At 39.2% G+C, this 19,053-nt stretch overlaps 1 protein-coding gene across 3 annotated transcripts in view; it reads left to right on the top strand.

Moving 5' to 3' along the window:
• UNC79 (unc-79 homolog, NALCN channel complex subunit) overlaps positions 1-19,053 on the top strand; it is a 201,067-nt gene that overhangs the window by 105,891 nt on the left and 76,123 nt on the right. The window contains exons 24-30 of one of the 3 annotated variants that reach the window (XM_057732406.1): positions 781-960; positions 2,418-2,483; positions 9,969-10,255; positions 12,601-12,783; positions 13,369-13,531; positions 16,016-16,165; positions 16,752-17,969. In XM_057732406.1, coding sequence (XP_057588389.1) covers positions 781-960; positions 2,418-2,483; positions 9,969-10,255; positions 12,601-12,783; positions 13,369-13,531; positions 16,016-16,165; positions 16,752-17,969 — 2,247 coding nt within the window. The remainder of the gene's footprint in view (positions 1-780; positions 961-2,417; positions 2,484-9,968; positions 10,256-12,600; positions 12,784-13,368; positions 13,532-16,015; positions 16,166-16,751; positions 17,970-19,053) is intronic. The other 2 variants (XM_057732407.1, XM_057732408.1) reach the window with 2 other exon arrangements.

The following is a 19,053-nucleotide window of genomic DNA, read 5'->3' on the forward strand; positions in this document are numbered from 1 at the left end:
GGTGTTCAACTCGAGGACGAGGACGGAAGATGCCTTAGAGGACTGGTAGGGGGAGGGTGGGGGGGACTCGAGGGAGGGTGGGGGTGGAGTCGAGGGAGGGAGGGAATACGGGGATATGTGTATAAAAACAGATGATTGAACTTGGTGTACCCCCCAAAAAAATAATAAATAAATTAAAAAAAAAAAGATAAGGTACTCTGCATGTAGTTTTAATTTCCCATTATGGAAAGATACCTTGACTTCATATATTCAGTTCATCAAATGTTTATTGAATATCTACTGTGGTAATCTGCAGGTTAACTATTTTCTGGCATTCCAACATCAAAATTCTTCTCGTTTATTTGAGGACCGATGAGAACCATTTGTGACTCTGTGTTCCTTAAATATTATTCAATCATCATGTTTATAATGTCCTTGAGCAATTGTGTGAGATACATTTGCACTTTATAAATTTATTCTTCCATACTTAGTAATCAGTTACCTGCAGCTCTGTGTAGAGGGGGGAAAGACTTTGGTCACTCAACAATTTATCCAGTGATAACAAAATTTGATAATTTAATCTTATGGTCTAAACAGAAGAATGATAAGCGACAGTCAAAATAGGTAGTAGCCGTGATTTTTTAATATAAGGCTCACTGTAGAGGGAGATAGATGAATGAGAAATGTATCCATTGAAAGTGATATTTAATATTGAAAATATACACAGATGGATTGTTTCAAACTAGTTGTATAACCCAGCTAGTTTAAGGAAAATGATCACCTCTAATTCCTTTTGCAAAGCTATCACTGCTGTGAGGACCAATGTGGCTAATCTCAGTGATGCAGCATTGTGGAAGATCAAGAGGGCTCGTTTTGCAAGGAACCGCCAGAAGAGTGTGCGTTCCCTCAGAGACAGCGTGAAAGGGCCTGCAGAATCCAAGAGGGCACTCTCCCTCCCTGAGACCCTCACCTCCAAAATCCGTTGAGTATCTTCTTCCATCCTTCCTTTAAATCTGTTTGATGTCTTTCTGAGGCTGACATGTCTCGTTGAATGTTCACAGAGAGTAGTGTATTTAGCAAACTGAGCTCCTCCAGCTGCATTGGCCTTCACGTTCCCTAGAGGGTCACCCCAGGTGTGTCATTGCCCTGGGTGGCTTTCCCCAGTTGCTGGTGAAGCAAAGTCCTGATCTAGCAGTAGATTGTTTTCAGATGTAGAAGGCAGCGAATCTATTGATGCATGGCGTAAAACACAGAAGAAGCATTTGCTCCTAAGTCCTAGAATACGAAGGTTTCCACCACCAGTATTATAACCTAAGAACTTCCTGGAGAAGACTTGGACAAAACCCATGCTTAGAGGGTAGAGCAGAAATTTGGAATACATTTTCTTTTTGTGCATGACAAAGGCAGCTAACAAGCTCTCAGAAAACCAATAATAATGGTGTTTTTAAAAAAGAAAAATCAGGCTGAGGAGAAGTTGAATTTCTGCCCAACTTCACCAGATAATTTATAAATAAAAACAAATATTGTCAACTAAAAAAAAAAAGACCATATATACTTGTTTTCTAAAGGTCTTTTTTTACATTGCACTTTCAAAGAAAACGAAAAAGTTACCAAATGACTAGATGGAGTATAATGATTAGCGATGGCTCATGAATGGCAAATAATTAAAAATTCAGAACTAAATCATCATTTTAGTGAATGAGTACATTAAATATAATACTAACGTAACATTTATTAAATGATTTAATTTTTAAATAACTGTCATGAGTTAATAAAATAACACCATAAAACATAATTTGTTATCCTGTCAGAAGCTGAAATGTTTGCTTTTTCACCGGCATTTCTTAGAAGACAGCTTTATGTAACATAACCATTTTTAATCATAAATATGATTTTATTTTTTTTTATTGCATTTTTCTCTATTTTATGACAAGCTATGGAAATGTGGTATTTTGAATGCTGGAAAAGTCAGTGAAAGCCCTTTAAGCAGTTAATAACCCAGCTTTTCAGGGAGCAAAGATAATAACAGATGGCCATTTAAGAATAACCTCTAGCAGTGCTAGGCCCAGGTGGAACTGCATCAGATCCTAGAAACCAGTACCTAGATTCAATAAATTACAATTTCTGTATCGATTTCCCAGCTCTTTTATAACTTAACTAATCAGTTTGGGATATAAAGTTTATGTATTGTTATTTCTTGTTAATTGATTCACGTGACAATTTTGAAGAATAAGAATTGAAATAACATTGAAGGATGTTCTTTAGATTCAAATAAAACCCCCAAATTTTTGTGATGTAAACATCTTGTATGTGATGTTAATTACAAATAAGAAAACTAAACTTGCCCCTGCTGTCCAATGCAGTTAGCACTGAGTATGTTTTCTAGGCTCAAGTTGTTTTTAATGCTTATTTAAATAGAGTTGTTGTTGATTTTTAAGCTGTGAGGTTGACCAGGCATGAGCAGTCTGCTCCAGCTCTCGGTGGGACACCTGAACAGACGCCAGGTGGGTACTTCTGACGTTGAAGGGCCGTGTGCAAGTGTCTATCACAGGTGGACAAGGTAAAGAATGAGGTGTCTCTAACCGGACCAGAGTGATGTACTTAGAACTTGAAAGCTCAAAGGGTTTTACCCTAGATGCTCAAGTGTTTGAGCCCCTGGCATGGCCATTCTTTCCATCTTAAAATTGGCAGATGACTTTTGATCCTGTTAACTTATGGTCCAGTAAGAAGCATCATGTTACCTGAGTATGCGCTTTTCCCCCGAGAGCCAGTACGACTAGAACTATACATAGTACTTATATTTGTATGTGTTTTTACACATAGAAATATTATGTTCATATATTTCTGCTCTAAGAAAGACATTTCATTTACATTTTAAAAGTTTATACATTTGAACTACCATCATTCACTCATCCCTTTAGCCATTTCTGATTCTTTGCAACTCTTACATGCATTTCTGTCTCTCAGAGAAAGGAGAATTTCCATTGTTTAGAGGACCATGGGATCATATTCAGCTTGGTACAGTGTAACAGTCCTTTGATCTAGATAGATTAGTTTATCATGAAGCATCTTAAGGGTTGAAGGGACGCTGGCAAGGCTATTACAGACCGAATGTTATCTACACACATGATGCCATACGTGTTGGGAAAATTGCAGAGGTTCCGAATACCTGCTTATTTGTCGGAAACAAACCTGGTAACTACTACCTATGTATCATGCTATATGTAATATTTGGTTTTTCATCTAAGAATAGTTTTAAATTAAACTTTTGAGAATGGTACTGATGCTCTCAGAAGGAAAATTTCAAGTAAGGAAACTTTCAAGAATGTGTTATAAAAAGGATGCTAGAAAGAGAAGCACTTAGGGGTGGGAGAGGAGGAGAAGATGCAGATGGTAGATGCTGGACAAAGTGTATTTTCTTTTTGAAAACTGATGAGAAAAAAGGAACAGCAAACACTTGGCAGGATCCCTCTTCTTTGTTTTGAGCATCACTCGGGCCTCAATTGTGCTGGGATTAAAAAAAAGAATAAAAATAAGAATTTCTGATCCTGAGCTTCATTTAAAATGTGAAAATCATCCATTTCCCCTTCAGTTAGGTCTTTTTGAGACTGGCCTTATGCAATTTCATAACTTATCTTTATCTTACCCTGTCTTTTCCTTTTGTCTGAAGGCTTATTTGAAAAGCTAGTCTTTAATTATTATCACCCATTTTAACAATCCAACCATACGAGCCTTCTCACATCTCTTTGGAAAAACATGTACATATGTTTCTTGAAGTTACGAAAAGCCTTTAGGCGTCTAATTGTCCCACCAAATGTGATCAGATGGAAAAGCGGCAGATAATAGCATTGTTTAAATTAAATATAAAGCTAAAGCTTCTGGAAAGATAATTACATGACACCACCATAAGCACAACTTGCTTAGATTTGGAAACAGATGGCTCAGCTTATAAAGCAGTTTCAAACTACTTTTTCATTTTTGCATTATTATTTACTGAACACTGAGTGTTTTAACTTGGAAGCAAAGATACGCTAGGATAATCATAAGATTGTACAAGGTGGTTTAAGACAGTAATTAAATGGAAACCGAAGACTTTGCTTTTTAACGAACATACTTTTGTTTGGTACGAGTAATGAGCTCCTCTGTGCAAGACTTCTTATTGATTAGGCCTGAAATAAAGCAGATGTCCTTTAATTATCCAGCAAGACTTCACTTTAGTTGCTGTTTAGGGTGAACTTTTTGGCACTGGTTTATGGCTCTCTGATCTTAGCCTTTACATATCGCCCATAGCAGATTTTGCAACAAGAACACACTTGTATAGAGGGTAAACTCTGCAAGGCTACTGAGGAGTTGCATTCCTCTGTGACTTTTATGAGTCAAATCAAAGGCCTTTATGCATATAAGTAAAATTCATAGACTGTCAGAGGTGAAACATTAGAGATGTGTTAACAGTCTCATTTTCCAGAAGAGGAAACTGAGGTTCTCAGAAAGGAACAAATTTCACAAGCTTGTTGGTGACAGATCTGGGTCTCAAGCCCAGATACCTTGATCTCTCTTGCGAGGCATGTGTGGTAATGCTAGCAGGAGCTCAGCACCTTCATTTAATCCTAACTGCTGAAATATACAATTTCACCTGCTAATCTGAAGTTGGTATAATTATAATTAGTTATAAGCTGTTTATTCACTGATGCTGTGAGGACCAGGAATTCTTTGTTTTTGGTAATTCAGAACACCTGTTGAGTATTAATTGAATATAATGCAGTAGTTTAGGTTATAATTGGACAATACTGAAAAATTGGTATCAACCCCATGTGATCATGGGAAACAATTATATTTTGTTTCTCATCCCCTGGAATGAATAATTAAACAATAGTAGGTATATGATGTTAAGAACAATAGCAACGACACTTTATATACATATAGTACCTCTTTATAGAGAGTGTTTTTAATGCAAATCATCTAATTTTGATTTCACCGCAACTCTGCATATTCATAAAGTATTATTTTTTTCCCACTTTACATACAGACAGGAAAACTGAGGTCCTAAGGGACTAAGTAATTCTATTTATATGATTTGCTCAAGATCACATATAACTAGTTAGAGACGGATACTTGAGTCCAGGAGACTTGATTTGCTTTCTTTCCACTACAGCTACCTCTCAGTAAATTGGTCTTAGGGTGTTCCCGCCCTGCGGGACACGAGGACAGCAGTCTTGTTAGGAAGGTGACGTGGGCATTCAGGTCCGCTACAGTGTGACTTAAGCCCATGGGTGTCCAGACCAAAGGACCTGCCCAATTAGGACTCACAGATTGGTTTAGAGCTATCCTAACCCCCAAAGGGACATAGATGATTTCAATTCTACTCCAGCCTGCAGAGAAATCTTGAGATCTCTGGCCTGAATTTGTATCAACAAGGGAAGGTACCCAATACTGGGTATCACTGGTAAAACTCTCCTGTATTTCCTGCCTCCCTCAGTGTCCAGCCTAGAATTTCAAATTGCTTCTCTTTGGGCTCTTTCTTTCTTTCTAGAGGTAGTTTACAGTTCACGTCTTCACTAACTTGCAAAAATGCCTACTGATCATTAAGATTCAATAAATCAAAAAATTCAATTGTTTTTATGAGTGCCCTTGATTGAAATGATAGTTTCAGAAAACGACAGTTTCTGTTGAACAAACACTTAGTAGGTACTTGCTGTACTAGGAAATATAAAGAGTGTAAAGACATCAGAAATTTTTGTACTCTCAGCTTGCTTATAGTCAAGTAACGGAGATAAAGTATGAACATAAGTGAACTCTCATCTTGTGTGAAAGTGATAGTACTGCAGGATCATCCACAATGAATGCAATGGGAGGAGAGCTGGGGGCAACAGGGAAGGTCTTGTGGACAGGTGACTTCTCAGCCAGGCCTAGACAGGCAATAGGGGGTAAATGCATGGTAATGGGATGTGGGATAGGAAGAGGCAAAGTCAGGGATGGGGAGCATGTGAGGCTATGCAGTTAGTAACCGGCCCCAGCTTCACAGCCCTTCTGTGGCTCTGCACATACACAACAGACCTGCTGTCAGCAAAGCTTTAAGCTGAGTGAATGAGCAAGGGAGACCAGTGAGACAGACGCATTTATAGTGCTTGATCATTAGCTTCTCTGGACCAAATGCAGAGTAAACTCATGGAAACTTCCTTCCACTACCTAATTGTCACTTGTGGGCTTGACAGAGGGGTCAGTGAGTCGACTTGCACAGAAGAATGTTCCCTATTTCCCTACCTTGCTATTTGGGGACTTCATCAGGTTTTCTGCTACATAGAAGACAAGATTTGAAATATTTATTTGAATCCTGTGCATGTAAACATTTATGAATAATAAGCACCTACTATATGTCAAACTGCCGCATATTCTGTAAGGGGTGTAAAACTGAATAAGACATAGCACTTGCCTTCAAGGAGTCTTTGTTTTTACAGGGGAAATATGGCAAATGGAGAAATAAAAAGTTCTGCCTCGCATAGTCGTTATTTGCTATGTGAGAGTTGGGAAATGCTAAAGGCAACTTTCCTGCACTCTTCCGTCTCGCGTACCCATCTTCCCTCCTTTTCTGTTTTTGGAGATTTATAGAATTTAGGGATCACAATTGCTGAGAGGAGGGAATGGCTTCTGGGGACCAGATCCATAGGATAAAAATTGGGGGTGGGGGTAGAGGACCACCTTGCAAGGTGCGGAGAGCATCATGAGGTGGGAAAAGGCTGGCTCCGTTCTGAGCTCCAAGAGTAGCCCAGCGTGTAAGGATGTTGAGTTGAGCATTGGGGTGGAGCAACAGGAGATAAGTCTGGAAAAGCAGATCCTGATCCTGCCTGGTTTCAAAGCTTCTGAATACATAAAATTGTGTCACACTGTGGTGTTTCAATCAGTTGTGTCGCTCTGTGGACAGATCATGATGAACCCAGTCCACGTTAAAGTTATGGTTGGAATAGCTCTGCCCCCATGATCATAAAGATTTTTATATTTTTCTTTACAAAAATGATAAAATCAGATCTCTTAACATGTTAAATCTCTGTAGTTAAAACAGATGTAGGCATTTCAAAGACTAGAATTCAAGACTAGAATTCCAAAGTGTTTTAATTGTCACACGTTAGAGAAAATATTATAGGCATTTAGTTTTAAAACGGAAATTTTATATCCTTTATAGATAACTAAAACAGTAATGTTGCCTTTATCCATGAAGAAAATCTCACCTTTCCTAAACTCATTTTCCTTAGGGATGTGATTAGGTAACTTTTCTTCATGAAGAGTGCTGTCAGTCACGTGCTTACACTATTTTTAAAGAAAGACAATATACAAAGCACAGACTTGCAAAGCCCACACGTGGAGGGGTAAACTATTTGAGTGAAAAGAGATTCTTTCCACTTTTTACAAAAGTCTCCATTCACTAGTTCTTTCTTCAGTACATGTAATGGTTTGTTGAAGATCACTCATTACTGGCTGTTCAGGTAAAACAAAGAGCAGTGCGCTTAAAGCTCAGCACTGCACATCAGTGAAGACAGACCTAAAAGGAGGATGGGGCCTTTGTGAAATCATACTGAGTCATTAGGAAAGTGTGATTTGATGGGAAAAGCTAAGGTTACACACTTTTAAAATGAATGTCTACTTGTCACGGGGCGGAGAGACTTGAAACATTTAAAGTTGAAGTCTGATAGTTTATTTTCTAGACTTAAACTAGATAGAAGGACACGGGGAGCCAGTGTCCTCGCGGGGCCTTGTCTGGAGCTCCCTTTCTTCTGTTTGAGTTCCCTAGACTCTCAGGCCTATAAAACAAAGGTGCATCTCCTTCTCAAATGCTCCTCAGTTCCATTTTTAACTTTGGGACTTTGGAGTCAAGCCAGTCTAGACTTGGAGGTGGCTAAGCAGGACTGAGTGATATGTGCGCTCCTAACCCTTGCCCCCCAGAGCTAAAACGAATTGAGGAATGAAGCTATATCATCATAACAGCCATCGCTTGCTGCTACAATAACACCGAACCCTGCAGGGAACTTAGATTCTCACGCTTGTCACATTCTTGGCCCAAGTTTGCCCAAAGCAATAACCTCCTGCTAGTTGTAAAGTAATACTCTGAAGGAAAAAAAAAAATCTAAATATTTTCCCGTGCTGAAAAGATAGTTCTCTAAACTTTTAAAATGACAATTTGGTCTATTTCAAACATGTAGTTTAATTATAATATACAGTGATGCTTCTCATTTATGACCTTTCGTGAAATAGGGTGTTCCATAGGAATTGATTTTTTTTTTTCTGGTGGCTCACACACGCCTAATAAATAATTATAATATTAACAATTAATTGACCACTCTTTGCATGTGAAACAAGGTAATAAACAAATCCTTAGGCTTTATTTGAATAATTTTTGGTAAAAACTTCTCTAAAGTACATTGCACACATTTATTCCTTCATAAACAGACTCTGTGAGGCTGAAAAATGTTGTTAATGTCCAAGGGTCATATTGAAGTTTGGTACATGGTGTCCCCTATACTAGACTTAGTTGCTTCTGCTGCCTGTTCACTCATTGTCAACTATCCCATCTCAGTGTGTCACTTTTGAACAGATCAACATTCTTCTGATTATCTGAGGAAAACTAGACAACCAATCATGTAACCTTATGTGCCGTTCTAAACTAGTAAATTCGGAACTTGACGTTACCTTCATGCTGCTGCTTCAGAGAAAGTGTTTAGGCTTGTGACAGCTGATTTCCGAGGTCGCTAGGAAACATTTGTTCTATCTTGCTTCCCTTGGCTGGTCCTGGAAGATTGAGATTTTTGTCAAATTAGTTGAGGAGTAAAAGGATATAAATTACTTCCTAGCTCTTTGTTGTATCCTATATACCATAATTAAAATGTATAGAATCCCAGTTTTGTCTGTCGTGATTTGTAACCAGAGCTTGTATTGTCATCATTTAGAACGTTTCCTCTCAAGTTGAGAGATGAGAATGCTGGTGTGCTGCTCTAACCCACCAGGCAAAAACTTTGTTTCCATTTTAGAAATTCTCCTGCTGCTTGTCAGAGGAAGGACGAGAGTGCATGGGGTACTTTGAATAAGGTCCAAAACATAAATGTAGAAGAGCAGATCTCACTCTTCCTTCCCTCCAAGGCCTAAACTAAACCAGATCAGAGAAGGCAGAAAACAACAGAAGACGGGGTATAATTTCTGACTTTGAGGAATAACAGAAAAAGTCAATACCAGGGACCAGCTCAGATGTAATTGTTTGTTAGGTTCAGAGTAAGTCAAGGGCTAAGATATTTTTTCTTTCCATGTGAACTTTCAGCTCACCTTCATGTGGTGTTTTTCTCTGTTTTGATAAGTTCATGCTTCTTTCTTTCTGTCTGTGCCTTCCCACCCCTTATGTGTTTCTCATTACATATAGCAAGGCTTATAATTTGCTATTTCTAATTTTGACTATATCATTCAAAGCGTACACGCTGCTAATATCTCAGGATTTGGAGAAGAAAATTCTTCTTTTTGCATCAGCTGGTTTTTGCACATAACTGAATTGAGACTGTAATTTAAACAAAATAACCCAATGGGTGTTTTAGTCGCTTAGTGGATTTTATGAATATTATTTTTGTGGTTATTCTTATGTACTTATTTTACAAAGCTGGAAGGGACACTTCTCTTTGTTAGCAAGGATAAAACTTTGCCAAGATATTTAAAAATTCGCTAAATGCAAAGTTGTGTCGGTATTTGTCTTGCTGTTTGAAGATAACTTTGCTTTCTAGGGCCCTATTTTTATTTCCATTCCCTTATTCCCAAATTACTTGGTGGTCATGACCACAATACCTTCCACCCTGGAACCAGTGCTTTGCTTAGTTGGCCATATTGTACCTTTAAGTGTGTCTAGAACAGACCTTTAAATATTTAGAGGCAGCAGAAAGAATGGTGCTTTATTGATAAGTGAGATTTTACTGCAGGCTTGGGGGGGAGCCACCCACTGATGGCCTTTCTTGTACTGACAGGACAACAATCCCCTGAGAATGACAACACCATCAAGGACCTGCTCCCCGAAGATGCTGGAATCGACCACCAGACAGTGCACCAGCTGATTACTGTGCTCATGAAGTTCATGGCCAAGGATGAGAGCAGCGCCGAGTCAGACATCAGCAGCGCCAAGGCCTTCAACACGGTCAAGCGGCACCTGTACGTCTTACTCGGCTACGACCAGCAGGAAGGTTGCTTCATGATTGCACCTCAAAAAATGCGCCTGTCAACTTGCTTTAATGCGTTTATTGCAGGAATTGCCCAAGTAAGTGTAACGTTTCAGGAGTCATGCAGTTAGGCTTTTAGTACAAACAAGTCATTAAATTCCATTTAGCCAACATTGGTTGAGTGTAAAGTTTTGTGCAAGTTACTTTATTAGGTAGGGATATGCGGAGGACATCAGCAGCCTGATATCATAAAGGGAGTTGAGGATTTGGGGGGGTGGGTGGTGGTAAAATATACAGAAAACTTAGCATTTTAATCATTTTGAAGTGTTCAGTTCAGTGGCAGTAAGTATATTCACATTGTTAGGTAACCATCACCACTGTCCAGCTCTAGAAATTTTTCATCATCCTAGACTGAAACTCTACCCATTAAACAATAAAGGAGTGTGGAATTTTTATTTTTAAGATTTCTCTTTCTTTCTTTCTTTCTTTGGTTGCGCTGAGTCTTAGCTGCAGCAGGTGGGCTCCTTTAGTTGCGGCCTGCCAGCTCCTTGGTCGCGGCAGGTGGGCTCCTTAGTTGCGGCATGCAAACTCTTAGTGGCAGCATGCATCTGGGATCTAGTTCCCTGACCAGGGATCGAACCTGGGCCCCCTGCATTGGGAGCAAGGAGTCTTAACCACTGTGCCACCAGGGAAATCCTGAGGAGTGTGGAATTTTTGTTTGTGGGGTTTTGTTTTGTTTTCTTTTGTTTTTAATCCTTTTCCTTTTTTGGCTTTAAGTGGAGAGTTGAGTTGATCATCCAACTTATTTCATGTCACATTATCATCATTGGCTTTTTCCATGTTTCTCTGCTACTCCTAACTGCTGTATTATACACCATGGTGTACATTTTCCTTGATTTAACTATCCTTTCCCCCAGTGATGGACGCTTATATTGCTCCCAACTCCTCACCATCCCGTACAGATTAGCAGTGAACATTCTGTACATGCACCTTGTTCACCAATGTGAGAATTCCTTTGGGATATGGGTCCAGGAGCAGAATTAACAGATCATTGGGTGTATATATGCCTAATTTGACTAGTGCTACAAATCTCCCTCTCCAAAATAGTTGTCCCAATCTGCAAAGGGTGTAAAACTTGGGGTTAGAGAGACATGGCTATGAATTTCAGCTCTGCCACTGCTTTTAAATGTTATGCCTTAAGCATCCTTGCTTCTTTGCTCATTGGTAATAGATTTTGGGGGGAAAGATTAGAGACAACATATTGCAAAACACCTTAATCAGTGCCTGTCTCATGGCAGGAACTCAGTGATGGCAGCTGTTATCATTTAGCTCAAATAGATCGTTAATATAATGAACACAGAGAAGCAAAGTGAGAGCAATCTGTATGTCTCTTGCTGGTGCTGATAACTAGATGGATCATTAGTCATACTCAGCTGTCTGTGATGGAGAGAGAACACACCACTTCAGATACCAAACCTCACCTCTCTTCCTCCCTCACTTCTCTCTTTCTATACTCACGTTATGCATACTTATTTTAGAAATATAAGCAAAAAATTAAAATGCAAATCTCCAGGAAACCCATGACAAAAATAACTTACATTTTGGTATATGTTGCTGGCTCCAGATTTACATATATTCATATATACATGCATACATACATATGTGTGTATATGTGTACGTGCACACATTAATTACAATAATGGGATCATTTATACACACTGATATATATATATGTGCCTGATGTGTGTATGAATATACATATATACATATATATCTTTTAAACCTAAAATTTCATATCGTGTAAATAAATTTGTACCATATTCTATTTAATGGCTACATAGTATTCTCTTGTCATATAAACAATCTTTTATGTAACTGATTCCATATTGCTGAATATGAAGGTTGTTTTCAATTTGGAGTGGCTATGATACTGGATATCTTTATGCATGCATCTGGGAATGCCTGTCAGATTATTTCCTTAGGATATATTTGGTTGCTATGTTAGAGGCTATATGCTCTCTGCTGCTTCTGAATACATGTTAGTTGCTCTCCTGAAATGTTGTATTGAGAAATACTCTTGCCAGCAGTGAGAATGCCCATTGCCCTACACAATTACCAGCACTAAGTGTTTTCGTTGATTCTAGTTTAATTCTAGTTAATAGTTTAATAGGACATTTTAAAAGATAAAATTTATTTTCAACAGATAATTAAGCAGATAAATAATTAGATAACTAAGTAGATTAAAACTACTTAGATTACAAGTTTTTAAATTTCTTGTGAGGTTGGACGTTTCCCCCTTTATGTGTACTGGTCATTACTATTCGTATTTTGTGAGATATCTGTCAGATATTTTGTCCATGTTTTGATGGTTCAGAGTTTTCGTTTTGGCTTATAAATGTTCTTTACAGTTTTCCTTCAGTTATTAAGTTTTTTCCTATTTCAGGTTATGGACTATAACATTAATTTGGGAAAACACCTTCTCCCCTTGGTGGTTCAGGTGCTCAAATACTGCTCTTGTCCTCAACTACGGCATTATTTCCAACAGCCACCTCGTTGTTCCCTCTGGTCCCTAAAACCTCACATCCGGCAGATGTGGTTGAAGGCCTTGCTTGTCATCCTTTACAAGGTGAGGATGCTATAGTCACCCTTTTTGGGGTGGAATGATTCTCTTAGAGAGAACATTTAAGAGATCTACATTGAAAATTTTGTAGGATAGTGATTTGATCTTCAGAGGAAGATGCATGATGTACCATTAGTGTTGAGAAATAAAGAGCCATCGGAATGAAAATAGAAATGTAAACCCTGCCAGTGTATACTCTAAAATGTTTAAAGCCAAATATGATGACTGTTTGATCAACAATCTCTGTTTGTGCTCAGAATCTCATATTTTATCTATGTAGTAATGATTGTCAGGAAACAAGAAAATGATTTAAAATTGTATTCATACACCAAATGTTGATGCCAGATGATTTTCTTGAAAGGAATTATAACTACAGACTGGCAGACAGTGCCATCATGATTTGGTGCAAGAGGAGGGAATACAGTCCCTTATGCAAATAGGGCCATGATAAGAATTTATGGTTCTGCTTTTCCATATTTTTCTTTTTATTATACCCAAAAGAGACCGAGAAAAATATCTAGCAAGATCAAGTGGAAAACTTACCCTTCAAAATAACCATTTGTCTTTTTCTCCCTCCATTTTGTTGAGCAGTATCCGTACCGAGACCGTGATATCAGCAAGGTCCTGCTGCATCTGATTCACATAACAGTCAATACCCTCAATGCACAGTATCATAGCTGCAAGCCCCATGCCACGGCAGGACCTTTGTACAGCGACAACAGTAACATAAGCAGATACAGCGAAAAAGAAAAAGGTACTTTACATATCTCAATTCTATCCCAAACTTAGCTTACATACATAATACATTCTGGACAATGTTTTTCTTAGACGATAGAGGAGCACCCCCAGATACCATTCTGGAGTCAAAAAATGACTCACTGCTTCATTAATTTTCCAACTTTCCCATGAATGTTGCTGCTTTCATTTTTTAAAATGAACATTCAAGAGAAAGAATGGATATGCTTCTAAAGCCCCTTTCATAAGAAATCGTGTTTTGTAAAAAAAAAAAAAATTGTCTGCTCTTTGGTTAAGGAGCCTTTGTAAACCTTTTCCTATGTGTTAGAAACATCTTGCTTTGAGCTGTGAAATAAATCTTGGTCGGCACTCAGTGGAACTAGTCTTGTCTACCTCTAGTTTGCTCCTGACCTTGTGCTCATAGATTTGAATGGAGTCTACATGTGCTAAGGTGCTTTTTCATAGCCTCCTTATTCAATAAGAATTAGTTTAAGGCAACTGAAAGGAAACATTTTTGTTGCATAGGTGTAAATTACTTTCAGTATCAACACTTTTTATATTGATAGCTTTTCTGCAAAAGAGGTAGTAGAATGGAACTTTAGACATACTTCCAGCCTGGATGTTTTCAGGTGAGAACTGCAGAGCCAAGGTGTATGTTTTTAGCGCATGTCGTAGGGTGACTAGACTGATAACAGATGACATCATCTAATCTAGTCCTGGGAGAAAGCCAAGTGTCCCATGGCCCTTTGTGGTGTTAATAGATTCCTTTTTGGTAGGACTGCTCTGGAAATGTCTGAATAGAATAGATTGGAGCCAGTGTTCCACTGTTCATTTATTGCCGAAAGGTCCAAGAGTCTAGGCTGGCCAGAGATGGGATTGTGAGAACTAAGTTCTTTAAGTTCTGGTACCATTCAGCTCCTTCCTGAAGAATATCTTGTCTGCCAGCTTAGGTCCTAGTTTCTGGGAAATTAGACAGATTCAGTTGAACTATAGATGTCCGCAATGTGGGCTCAGTATTTGGGCCAATCCCAGATGAAACTTTGCAGATGGGAGGAGCCATCTTGAAGTCTTTCTGTCTCCCTCATTCAGTACGTTTTAAGAATTATGTCAAAGTTACAAAAGGGAAGTTGCATAATAATTTTTTCAAAAAACTATTTTTCAAAGGAGAGTATTTTTAAAAAAGAAATAAAACCAGTCATTGTATTGACAGGCTTCCTCATCCTTGCAGAAGTTCACTGGGAGTTTTGTATCCATTTTGATCATTAACGCTTATTTTTTTATTTGACCAAAAAGATTATTATGATTATTTTGTCTAACATCTACTGCTTCAAATTTCATTTACTTGTAGAATTTTGTGTTTTAAAACAGAGTTGGCCCTTAAAACTCAACTCTATGCTTGTATTCCCCTTATACTTAAGAAATCTTAAATAATCATAATCACACCTGAGCCTCAATTTGTCATATAGGTAGATGTAAATATAGGCCAAACACTATGATTTCAATGATGTTCACCTTGAATAGTAGGTTAATTCCATTTACTGTGGTATTAAATGCATTTTTGTTGCCTTTTCTCTTGCTGCTTTGTACATGGCTTTGGCCTTTCCAAAGGATGAAGGAAGAAAATGTATTAAGTGAACTTCATAGGTTGCGAAATAGCAACCTTTTCCTCATTACTGTGTTTTTGGGTTTCTCTTTGATTTAAAAGTGGCCAAATGGGGATAGAAGAGGACATAGAAACAAGCTTGCTAGGACTCTAAGTGACCGCTTTGTTTATGGAGACTCAGGACTTAAGAGTCAAAGATTCTTTCTGGGATTCATAATAGCTACATGTGGCAAACTCTTCAGAGAAGAGTCTTACTTTAATAGAGGGAAATGTTATTTTCTGTTTTCTTTTTCCTTTGTTTACTCTTTCAGTCCATAATCATTTGTGGAGCTTTTGAGACTACCAGTGGCTTTTCTAAGCTTTTTCTGTGTGTGGTGTGTTTCATTACCAAATGTAGAGTACAGTATTTTGCATTCACAAAGTATAAGGTGCATGTACTGTTAGGCTGTGTCTATGCCAGTTCTCAAATCCCAGGAAGGCATATATTTTTGGAAGGGGCAAGATCCACTCATTTTGCTTCATTTTCTTTTGCCAAATCAGCCTGAAAATTCACCAAAAGCAGGCACCTTTAAGGAGTGTCCCAGATTCCTGATATGCATTGGTTATCTGGTTTTAAGTGCCTTGGAAAAGTTTCCCCATGAAGGTCCTATTGGGATATTGAGATGCCCCTCTTGAAAATGCTACCCACTGTGACATGGAAAATGAGGGGTAACAGCTTGCACTGTTCAACATACGAGTAATTCAACACCTGAATGAAATGCCAAGCCAGGCTAGCCTTGGGCTGGTGTAGAAACCACCCCAGACCGTGTTCCATAATGCTTTCATTGAAATGCTTGTGTAGGCACAGCCTAAGAGAGAATAACCTCTTAAGTGTAATTTTGACTTTCTCTCCCCAATTAGAAGAAGATAGTGTTTTTGATGAATCTGATATTCATGATACACCTACTGGACCCTGCAATAAAGAGTCTCAAACTTTTTTTGCAAGATTGAAAAGGATAGGCGGCAGCAAAATGGTGAAATATCAGCCGGTTGAGATGAATGTTCAGAGAAGTATGAATTTTTTCCTCTTAGTCATTTTATGCAGAAATGTTGTACTCTACCGTTTGTTTGGGGTGAAATCTTAATTTTATTACGTTACTACACATTTTTAATACCGTTGATTTTATATATGTGTATGCACAACCAGTATATATATACACAGACCTATATATATACGTGAATTGACAGATACCGCACTCACATCATGACTGTCTTAGAGGGCCATCGCTTGATTTGATTTGTTGCAAAATGTTTGCTTCTCTTCCACACAATTTGAATACAGTTTCCTAGATCTGCCTCAGCCAAAAGCGATCCCCTCTCCCGTGCACAAGTGAACAGAGCTGAGGACTTATCCCGAAGCCTGACCCTGGAAATAAGATCTTAAACTGCCGTTCGGGGTTCTCGCATTCCAAAGTTTTCTTTGGTTTTTGAAATTAGAGTGAACCTTATGGAAACTTGGCCAGAAAGTCAGTTTTACCTTCTGGTGGAGCTGGGATTGTGATTATGATTGATGCCAATTGTGTATGCCCAAGTATGAGGGGAAAAGAAAGGTGAAATCTCCAAGTAAAATAGTACTAGCTTTTTCTGTTTTAATCAGGTGAAATAGAACTGGCTGAATATAGAGAAACGGGTGCATTACAAGACAACATTCTACACTGTGTGAGAGAAGAAAGCATTCAGAAAAAAAAGCTGCGCTCTTTAAAACAAAAATCTCTTGATATAGGGAATGCAGACTCCCTCTTGTTTACACTAGACGAGCGCCGTAGGAAGTCCTGCATAGACCGGTGTGACCTAGACAAGCCTCCTGCCCAAGCTGCTTATTTCATGCAAAGACAACATGACCCTGGACGGTCTAGACAGAATTCTGCTACGAGGCCTGACAACGCCGAAATCCCCGAGAACCCGGCTGTGGAAGGTTTTCCAGAAACTCGGAGACCCGTAATACCAGAAGTTAGGTTAAACTGCATGGAGACATTTGAGGTGAAAGTTGATTCTCCAATAAAGCCTGCTCCCAAAGAGGACTTAGATCTGATAGATCTGTCCTCAGATTCAACATCTGGGCCTGAAAAACACTCTATGCTCTCAACGTCGGACAGCGACTCCCTTGTGTTTGAACCTCTTCCACCTCTCCGAATAGTAGAGAGTGATGAAGAGGAGACCATGGACCAAGGGAATGATGGTACCTCTGGTAAGAACGCCGCCTCCTCTCCCTGCATCCCCAGCCACCCCTCTGTCCTCAGCCTCAGTACAACGCCCCTTGTGCAAGTAAGTGTGGAGGACTGTTCCAAAGACTTTTCTTCTAAGGACTCAGGAAATAACCCGTCAGTGGGTGACAAGGACTCCTCTCTCATAGCTCTGGAAGACCCCACAGACTCTGAAGAATTTTCAAAGCCCGAGGAGCTGCAAGAGTTTTCCTGTGGCAGCCCGCTCACGCTTAAGCAAAAACGAGACCTCCTTCAGAAGTCGTTTGCGCTCCCGGAGATGTCACTGGACGATAACCCTGAGTCCAGCATCGAGGAAGAGCAGCCCGGTGGGCTGATGCCGAGTTCAGGGGCAAAAACTGTCCTCCTCAAAGTCCCTGAAGATTCTGAGAACCCAACGGAGAGTGAGAAGCCCGACACCAGTGCTGAATCGGATGCAGAACAGAACCCTGAAAGGAAGGCAGAAGAGGAGGGAGCTGAGGAATCCGAATTTAAGATTCAGATTGTCCCCAGGCAGAGGAAGCAGAGGAAGATTGCGGTCAGCGCTATCCAGAGAGAGTACCTTGACATTTCCTTCAACATTCTGGACAAATTGGGAGATGAGAAAGATCCAGGTGAGCACATCTCTCTTCTTTCTCCCCAGCTTTACGTTCATGTCTGTGCATCTTACTTGTTAGGGTCTTGGCACTGATGTGCATCAAACTCTCAATCTTATAATGTCAAGGAATGATGTTATGACTGTTTCATTATCACGCTGACCCCTTCCTGCTTACTGGAGTGTGTTGGATTCAGATGTGGTTCTATTGGCTCCATAAGTGTTTCTGTATTGGTTGTTTCTAAACTCTGAAGTCAGTTCTTGATCATCCGTGGCAACAAGAGGCAATGATTAATTCACATCAAGACATTCCAAATATCATCTTTGTTTTCCTCAAACAGCAAAAGGAATTTGAACTCTTATTGCTTTCCTTTTTTTTTTTTCCTGCTATACTTTAGAGAATTATGATACAGCCCAAAGGAGGAACAAACATGAAAGGCTAAAACAGAGCAAAGAGTGCTTGGCATGATTAAGAATTGACTGTATAATCATTTAGGGTCTACAGCTGATGACATATTCTAACCAAATGTCAGCAGTCTGGCAGACATGGTGTGCCCTCAGGAACCAAAAAGAGCCCAGTTACAACCTAGATTCTAATCCGTGGTCACCAGTTGATGGTGAAGTTGTTATAGCACAAGTACTTCCTGCCTCAAATGCCATTTCTTGTGTCTCCTTGGAGGTACTGTTTCTAAGAAAGATTAACTTGAAAAAGTGACAAGCCTATAGTCCTCCTCATCCTAAAACACAGTCCTCTGCTCTGTTATCATAATACTGATCAGATTGTTTCTTCATTTCTCAGCTCACATCTTAAAAAAAAAAAAAGAATGTGAATCTTCAGAAAAAACAAGATTGCCAGGGATGGTTATTTTAGTAGAGTCTATGACTCTACTAAACACTGAGCACCGGCAGAAACCTTGGGGACCTCTAGTATAATCCCTCATTTCCTATAAGAGGACACTGACACTCTGAGGAGGTGATGTGCCCTACTCTATAACAAAAGCAACTCCTAAGAGAACAGGCTCAGTCCTTTTATTTGCCCTGGGCATTTCCTGAGGTTTCTAGCTGTTCTCTACTTCATAGGACAGAGCTGTGTACCTCAAAGG

Source organism: Hippopotamus amphibius, chromosome 4 (assembly GCF_030028045.1).
Source record: "Hippopotamus amphibius kiboko isolate mHipAmp2 chromosome 4, mHipAmp2.hap2, whole genome shotgun sequence".
Taxonomy (NCBI): Eukaryota; Metazoa; Chordata; class Mammalia; order Artiodactyla; family Hippopotamidae; genus Hippopotamus; species Hippopotamus amphibius.